A 9,600-nucleotide genomic window follows, 5' to 3' on the forward strand; every position below is an offset into this window, starting at 1 on the left:
TGAGAGTGCGATAGGAACATAATGCAACTGAATACAATTTCCACTGATATTAGATGTGTCTCCTTTTGTTCAGTTCACATATGTTTTTATTCTTGGGGTAGGAGGCTTTTCAGATTCTCAGACGATTCTCTCTTTGGTTTGAACCTTTTTGTCTCAAAGATCTCAAGAAAACGGTACATTCTGCCAGTGATCAAGATATTACGGCTAAGAGAAACCTAACTGAAGTATCACTTGCTCAGTCTGTTTGTATGACATAAGGTGTCTGCAGCAGAAACGTGGGGAATCAACGAAGCCGGTTTACCATGTATGTGAAAATCCTATATTCCTATGTAATTCGCCAGTATCCTGTCACGCCTAGTTGGCTTTAAGAACCTTATTGATTGGTGACAGTTCGGTGCAACACCAATCAGCCACTCTATAAATCAGGAAGGTCAGATTCCTGAAAGCAACCACTAAATGCCCGAAATCTACTCAGACCCTCAGCTCCACTATATATTGACCAGACAGACAACGTCCCCAAAGCCAGACAACATGCGTCAGCATTGGACCAAGTTCAGACAGTGCCCCTCCAATAAATAGCCTGAGGCCGTTGTATTTTCGCACTCGCACGCACCCAAGCTCTCACATCCGTTTGTTCGGAATATAGCTGTTGTAATCCCTTCTTTGAGTCTTTCTTCCGGCACCAGGCACTGGAGAGGGGTCAACAGTCAGATACAACACTATAAAGTCGTATTTCACATGTAATTATTTTCAAATACTGATTATGTCTTCACAGTTAGGGGGTTTTCGGCAGTTACTTTTTACTAGCTGCTTGAGGTCCTCGGATGGCATCTTTTAAGTCAATATCTCATTCGATTCCCCCGAGCAGCTCTTCACTAAGGACGTGTAATTCACTGAATAACTGACGAGTGGCTGGTGTGCTTCATATTCAGAGTGTAGCGATGGTAATCACATGTTGCATTTAGTATTCCTACAACGATAAACTCAGAAACGATTTATCTGCTTGTATCCGACGCTTACCACCTTTCTGGTTGACACACAGGTTCAAAAAACGCTAGAAAGTTACTGTTACTTATGATGCGCTGGAGTAGCAATGTTCCGGCACCACTGGAGAGGGGTCAACAGTCAGATACAACACTATAAAGTCGTATTTCACATGTAATTATTTTCAAATACTGATTATGTCTTCACAGTTAGGGGGTTTTCGGCAGTTACTTTTTACTAGCTGCTTGAGGTCCTCGGATGGCATCTTTTAAGTCAATATCTCATTCGATTCCCCCGAGCAGCTCTTCACTAAGGACGTGTAATTCACTGAATAACTGACGAGTGGCTGGTGTGCTTCATATTCAGAGTGTAGCGATGGTAATCACATGTTGCATTTAGTATTCCTACAACGATAAACTCAGAAACGATTTATCTGCTTGTATCCGACGCTTACCACCTTTCTGGTTGACACACAGGTTCAAAAAACGCTAGAAAGTTACTGTTACTTATGATGCGCTGGAGTAGCAATGAAATAAGCAAAATAGAAGTTACACCCGTTTCATAGTTCATAGTTCGTAGTTGTTGTCCATTGTTCGTAGTTGTTCCATACCATTGAGAAGTGGGAGAAACATCCTTTTGATGATCTGATTAGTATGCCGTGTGAAATCTTTAAAGAAATCCCTTCAAACGATCCCTCCAAAATGTCACACCAAGGTAAGTTAACAGGTATGCGTCAGACCATTATTAGTCAGTATAATTCAAACTAACAGCCCGTCGCTCACCAGGCCATTCAGGAGCCTTAAATGTTAGTGAACACTCAGTTCAGTCATTGGATATACGGGATAGTTCGATGTCGTTTAATACGTCTTTTTATCCAGTTCAAGCGACAGGCCCTGTTTCGCGATAATTGCCGCTGCAGCTTCACGGTTGACCATTCTGTTGGAAGAGTTTTCCTGCATTCGAATACTGTCAGTGGCACGTCAGTCCATCCGGACCGTTTAAAAGAAGCCTGACCTAACTGAATCTCAACTCAAGTGGAGATTCAGTCATGATGACAAGTGATGTGTGTTGTTAGGCCAGTTCCATCGTGCCATAGAATTGTCTCATTTTGGAGCTAGGGTGTTTCGTCCTTTTTCCTCCGATCTCAAGTGCAAAGAAACCAGAGCAATTACTGACATCCTCACGAAAACCTGTAGGGACACTTCTTGTATTTAGCTTGGTCGCATTTTTATTCGGTTGAATGACGCACAGTACAAATTCCCTCTTCCTCAGACTCTGAGATGCCGCCTCTAAGTTTATGGACCTGCTAGGCGTTGTCGGCATCCACTTTTTCCCGTTTCCCGGTTTCATTATGCTCTTTCATTCACACTATTGTTGTCGAACTTTGTCCCCACTCAAACTCAATCGGTGATGAACTACATGCACCCCCTGAGCTGAACCGAATGACTCATCCACCTCGCTAATGGCCTTTGTCCAGTTATTGCTGATCAGCTAAATATTGTTCATCTTTTGAATTACACCTATGGGGTTGTGGGCTTATTAATGATTGCAGCGTTACAACTAAGTAGCCTTCAATTTAGGGCTGTTTTGTGCACAGAACACGTTTCGAACTACTAGATTTCAATCGAGAAATTGCATGCTAAAACGAGCATCTCATGGTCTGAGTGGTCTAGCTTCGGCATGAAAAACTGACAGCCGCAATCGAAACAACCCATGTAATTACGGTGGTTCATGGACGACATGCGAGGACTTCCAATTACTGTTTTGGAATGAATGATAAATGGTATTCACGGTAGTAATGACCGTTCGTCAACGATCACTGCGAGCGGTGGATTTGGATTCAAATTTATTCAGATCAGACTACTAATTTATCCATATTTCCTGGGAATTTTCCGATCTTATTCGTGGAGTCTCACAAAAATCATTTGAATGCCAACTCAAGTTTTAAGCTATCACCTTCCAAATTTGATGCTCTGTTCAAAAGCGTCGCTCACGTTTCCTGTTGGAGGTCAACCTAATACGCACTTTTGGCTGTTATAGAGAACGGGCACACCAAACTTGTCATAACGAAAACAATGCTCATGAGATCGCTGAAAACCAGTCGACAGTTCACAACCGCTTTCATTCTTCTTTGAACTCATCAGGTGAGTACAGCCTTGTAGTCACAATCAGTTCAATTAATTTATCAGCTAAAAATCATGTATCATCGGTACATTGGTTCCAGCTGCCACGATTCCGATCACCTCAGTCTCCAGCAACATTGTTATAAATGAACCCAACTTGTACACCATTCGCGAGATACACTCACTTGCAAACTAATTTGGTTTTGGTGGAGCAGGAAGTGAATCCTGGCGGAACCTCCCACTCATGGCATTCCTGTTCTATATTTAAATGTGGTAACAAACGTTATTGGCACGCGGATCAAAGCCTCGGGACAGAACATAGATCTATAGAGTTAACGCCGACAACCGCACGATACCCGCACAAATCGGTTGGATTTTTTTAGATGTGTTCAATTCTCTCTCGTTAAGTGAAGATCACATGATACATAGGTGTTCAGTACTGTTGAGGATAAGGTGGTGCGAACACCACCTGCAATCTTTGCCTTGAAAGTTTTCCAGTGTCTGAGACATTTGGCTTCATCTGGTATCATAATGACACGTATGGCAGAATAATAGACATATGGGAAAACCGACGGGAGTACAGCAGAGTAATCCTTCAATTTCGTTCTGTGTCCACTGACACACCGCCTTTGTTTCAGATCACCAAACAATGCACCTGACTACACCGCAGACACGAATTCATTTTCCTCCATAACACCTTTGTCATTGGACTTGTTAGCCAACTGATGCTCAAAGTACTCCGGAACGAAGTATCACCTCTAAGCTCATTGTTCACTTGTTCTGAAGTATCAGATATATCATTGGATTATGGAAAGCTCACATGCTTGTTAGTCTGATTTTTGCCACCGGTGTTTATAGTATATTTGGCTACTGGTTACGCGAAAAGCACTTTTCACAATCTATTCAGTTGTGAAGTTGATCGACTGCACACAAATTCACGAATCGTCTATTTCAATGTTCTTCGAGTGCCCTGTGTCACTAATATTCAACAAGAACATAACTGTTTTGAAACGTTTCGTAATCGACTAGTAGGCCCGCATTATGCGTAATCACGTGTTCCTTCGATTACATTTTGCATTCTAGGCTCAGCATTAGATTTTCTTCTCGTTTCAACTTGCCGTTTCGTGAATATTGAGATCCTTATGAGTTCATACGTCGAAAATAGCCTGAGCGGTGTTCCTTTGGACTGAACACACTAAACCACGCGATTTTATCTAGCAACGTGTACCGGAGAATAGACGCTTCCACCAGATTTGTTACGGACTTTAAGAGTTGTTGACTGAATGCAACCATTCGTGTCGAATAAGATAGATTCCAGACCACCTAGTTCAATGAACCTGGTTTAGGATATGTTAGCTAATGTCCTGTATCTGGAAGTATATCAGCTTCCCATCCGAGGCACCTGAGGGTATTTGTACTCATCCAGTGAGCGAAGCTCAGTGAGTGATTCTGTTATGCAGGTGAGCCCACGTGACCATTGTGTTTGTCTGATCTGAGGGCATTTTCACATATGCGTTGCCTATTCTAAGATGTCTAAAAAACAAACGGATTAGCAATTGTCCCAGACTTCAACTGGACGAAGCACAGCTATCGGGTGCGCAACCGTAGAATAAAATCTCTAAAGTAACCGTAGCGATTAATAGATGTTTTGGGGTGAAAACAAACGGCGGAAGACCTGTGAAGAACGTTCTACGAATTTTTCCCCCATTGGTAAAGATCATATGTCAATGCAATACGAGGTTGAAACGCATCCCAACTTTTATCGACGACAAAATGCTACGGGTTACGTTGCGGTTTTAATTACCTTAAATTGCAAGCGAACTGATGGCATTCGTCGAGTTGTCATGTGCGTGAGCTTTGCAAAAAAAAGTTACTGTGTTGACTTCGTAGTACCAATTTTCATTCGTACAGGTTTGCAAAACCAACATATGGATTTTGTGGCGACCAAGAAACTACCTCGGTTCGTCGATTGGAACTCACCTTCACTTCTATTCGTGTAGCGAACTGTGGAGCTATGTACTTGCCTGAATTCCGTTTGACCACTAAATAACCCATCCCCTTGAGTTCGTGCTGAACTCAGACCAGCAGTTTTACGAACAAGGCGCGCCAACTCCGAGGGCATTTTTATCGGAACAGTCAACTGGCTGTGACCAGGCACTATTGTATAGTTTACTGCTTCACTGTTGCCGAGGTCTGTGTTCGGTGGATGCGCATACCTATAATACCAGCTGAGAAAACATTCTATTATGATTGATAAAATCAAAACGTCCATAGTGAGTAAAGCTTAGACACAAATGTTTTCTTCCGGGATACTTTATCAACTAGGAACCCAAAGATTTAACAGGAAATCTTAGCACTCATCACCATGTTAAATGATGCTCACAGAAAACTACTTTTCTGTTTAGATTTCTTCAGCACCTTAGAAATTTCCAATAAAATTATCCCCATATGAGTCGTCCGAACTTTCTATAGGCTTTCAGAATGTTGCCTACTTGTGATCTTGTTGTGTTCAAGCGCTACACTCAACCTCACCGAACTGACTTAAGTCGACATTATATCACCTCGGTCTGCTTGTAAGCACCAACAGAAGTGTACGATAGAGATGTGGGATATATGCGATTTCAGATGCTCATCTCAGAGTAGTAAAAACGGGAAACAGAGCAATGTTATCCACTGATTACAGCTAATTACGTCATTACGAAAGGAACCATATGGTTGTGTAATCGCGTAATCCCGACCAGTCTTTAGGGTGAATTGCCCCAAACATTTGTGACTGCCTCCACTGATCACATTAAACCCCAACGAATATTACGGAATTTCCGAAAGAAGCTACACTAGTTTATCGCCCAGGAGAGAAACACGGTCCGGCGGTTAGGAATACGCATCCCAGAACCTACGCTAGGATCTGTCCAACACTGGATGGTTAAAAACAGAATAAGACAGGTACACATGTATGGATGTTGTTGTTCAATGCAACACAATGTGGTAAACACAGACAGACGGGGAGTTTATTTCTTCTTTAACAGAACATCAAGAGCTGCAAGACGCTCCAGTATCGGCGGATGAGAATAGTGGAACGTAGAATACAACCAGTCAGAAACAGGGAAGGATAAGTTGTCCTTGTGTAAGACCAATAAAGCTGACTTCAAGTAGGCACCATATCCTAGATCGACAGCAAACCTGTCAGCCTGAAATTCCAGACGCCTGGACAAAATAATCATGAGAAAAGCAACAACGGTATTATAGGGAGAGAATATGAACTGGAAAACGACAACCAAACGCAGAAGCACAGGAACATTTGAGGTGAATCCAAAAGACGTGAAAATGCTGTCTATGTTTATAAGCGAACTGAAAACCAAGAACATAAGAAATAAGTTCAACTGACTTATAGCCAAATTAATAAGTGTGTGTCCTAACTTCCAATGCCCTAGTTCATGACCCAGCACCGCGACGATTTCCTCATCAATAGCACAGCCTCGTGAGGCTTCGTCGGTTTCTCCCGAAGCTTTTGAAGTAGACCCATCTTTAGCCGGAAATTTGAAGCCACGGATCAGGGTGTCATAGAGTACAATGCGTTTGTTTTTCCCAAAGCCATAAAAGTAGGCGTTGCTGTGCGCAGAACGCTTGGAACCCTCCACGACAAGCAATTTTTTAAGTGGGAACGAAATCTTTGCAGCTAAAGCTTCGATTTTTGTTCGCAGTTCTCCTTCAGGAAGTGGAACGTAGCGATCAAAAAGTGGGGCGATGAATTCCGGGTATATGAACATCAAAAACAGTGTTATAATGAGCGTAAATACGTATGCGTAAACGTAGAAGTGGCGACCACCAGCTTTAATAATCCAAATCAATCCAGACACTATGGGAAACCCTATAAGAATAGACAATACAAAAGCCTTGAGACGATCCCAAAGGAAGAAGGGTAGTGTCTGTTTGTTGAAGCCATACCTCGCCTCAATAACGAAATCATAGTAAAGTGCCCAAGGTAAAGATTCGAAAAACTTGTATAGGGAAACGTAGAAAAGGAAAAGCAACGAGCATAATATTTCGCTTTCCGAACTTAGCCCTATATCAACACCCAAGAGATTCTTGATGGATTTATTTAGCGGAGCTGCGTGCTCCGTGACTTTGTCCCAAAGCCAAGGTACCACTGAAAACCAAAGGACAAGAGTTGCCTCCAACATATCATAGGCGTCGTGAAAGAATGAAAACATCATTTTGTCAAGAACGTAGGCCTTCGATTTTGAAAACTCATCGGCGTTGATAACGTGAACCAGCTCAGAAGGAACATCCGAGGTGTTCAAGACCACTTGGCGTTGACGACGGTCTAGATAGGTCTCCCATAAGTAAACAAGCCACAAGAAACAGAAGACGGCAGCGAAAAGTGAAACAGGGTAGCCGAAGATACTACCCAGAACGATGACCTCCATGATACCGGTAGATTAATGACCAGAACCGAGTACAATTGGTGTAATCCAGAACACGGGCTGTAAAGAATGAAAGTATGCGGATAAAAAGACAAGTATGTGGGTAACCACTAAGTTGCTGTTTTTTCAGAACCAAAAAAAAAAAAGCCACAAGAAACAGAAGACGGCAGCGAAAAGTGAAACAGGGTAGCCGAAGATACTACCCAGAACGATGACCTCCATGATACCGGTAGATTAATGACCAGAACCGAGTACAATTGGTGTAATCCAGAACACGGGCTGTAAAGAATGAAAGTATGCGGATAAAAAGACAAGTATGTGGGTAACCACTAAGTTGCTGTTTTTTCAGAACAAAAGTGGACAAGGACCAGAAATGGCCGGCTGTTCGAAAATTGGCCACTGCTTCCACCACCATCGTTTATGTACCGTAAAGCACTCCAACCCCGTACAAATAAACAATGGGTTACCTGTTTGATCTCGACTGTGATAAAACCACAATCTTCTAAGAACAACGCTGGTGACTTGTTCGTGCTGCAAAATTAGCAGGCTGTCCCATTCCCCGACAACTAACTTCGTGACTTCCGAGAGAACGCAGCCGAAAACTGAGAAAAAAACCGACTACACATACAGATGAGCTGGAGATGGCTCATCATCATCATCATCATCAAAGACAACAACATCAGTGTTGACACTGATGCTTCACCGCCGTGCAACCATAAGGTTCGTCTAATAATATTTCAAGCCCTAGGGTGAAAAGAAGAGAAAAAGGGTGGGTGAAGGAGGGAGCGTGGTGCTGTTCTAGACGAAGCCTTCTGGGGTGCCTACAACTCCAAGCGCTCAATCAGACAATCTGGAAAGAAACTGACAGCACGAACGCCACTGACATCGATTAGCCGCCATTTCTTGTAACGTCTCGAGCCAAGCACAGACGGGGTCACGGGGACCCCATCCTGGAAGTCTCACCACACCAACAACACCCAAACTCTTCGTGATCTCTTTCACGCCTTTTGCCAAGTCATGTGCTGTCCACCTCGCGGTTTGCGCCATCCTGAGGGAGGCACGGAGAACAACACTCGTCTCGGTAGACGGTGTTTTGGCATCCGTAGCACATGACCGAGCCATCGGAAGCGGTGTTGCTGGATGTTTTCCCCGACTGAAGTACCTGTCACAGTACCAAATACCCGTTTTCTAACCACCTCGTTACTAACACGCTGAAGCCACCCAAAGCCAGCCACGCTTCTGAGGCATCGGTGGTAAACAAAATCCTGGAGATACATTACATCATCTGTCCGCAGAGGCCATGTCTCATACCCATACAATAACACAGCCCTTATTGTAGCCTGGTACGCGTGACCCTTAAGATCTAGTGATATGCCTTTTTGACGCTACAAGTGACACATATTAGTAAACGTGATTCGAGCCTTTGAGATTCTAGCACTCGCTTCATCGGACAAACTTCCGTCAGAGTTAATACAACTACCGGGGTGTGTAAAAGCTTCCACAATCTCCAGTGATTCTCCTTGAATTGTAAGGGATACGTTCGCAGACAGCACGTTCTGAAACATGACTTTGCACTTTGAAGGCGCATGCCAAAGAATAGTACGATGGCGGTCAGTCTATTCAAAAGGGCTTGTGCTTCGCTTCGGTCTTCAGAGATGAGGGTAATTTCATCTGCGTACTCCGGATCGACAAGGCACTCACCGGCAACTAGTTGGACACCGGAGTTTTGAAAACCTTCTAGTGTTCGCCTCAGTATTTTATCAGCGATGAAAATAAAAAGAATGGAGAGGGTAGACACCCTTGTCGGACACCACTTCCTGTGGGAAAACTTTTGCAGAGCTCACCATACGCTCTCACCCGCCCAGAAGTATGCGAATATAGAGATGGGGCATGCTCTGTTAAGCGAGTGTAGTTAAGAGCACTAACCGATCGAAAATTGGTGAGTCGTCTGTACTCGTGGCGTTGCTCCAACCCAGCCGAAATCTCACTGGATTCTCGCGAGTCAGAATTTCACGTGCAACCGTAAGACGATGAAGAATCAGTGACACAAGAAGCCTTGTTACAACAGG

General features: G+C 43.5%; 1 protein-coding gene across 1 annotated transcript; it reads right to left on the minus strand.

The window, feature by feature from the left end:
* Window positions 1-6,118: 6,118 nt before the first annotated feature.
* On the minus strand, window positions 6,119-7,534 carry T265_13631 (hypothetical protein; the record flags this gene model as incomplete). Its single annotated transcript, XM_009169786.1, has 1 exon — window positions 6,119-7,534. A coding segment is annotated over one exon (1,416 nt), but the record flags the coding sequence as incomplete, so codon positions are not given.
* Between the last annotated feature and the right edge of the window lie 2,066 nt (window positions 7,535-9,600).

The sequence above is a fragment of the Opisthorchis viverrini genome (genome assembly GCF_000715545.1).
Source record: "Opisthorchis viverrini unplaced genomic scaffold opera_v5_86, whole genome shotgun sequence".
In the NCBI taxonomy this organism is placed as follows: domain Eukaryota; kingdom Metazoa; phylum Platyhelminthes; class Trematoda; order Opisthorchiida; family Opisthorchiidae; genus Opisthorchis; species Opisthorchis viverrini.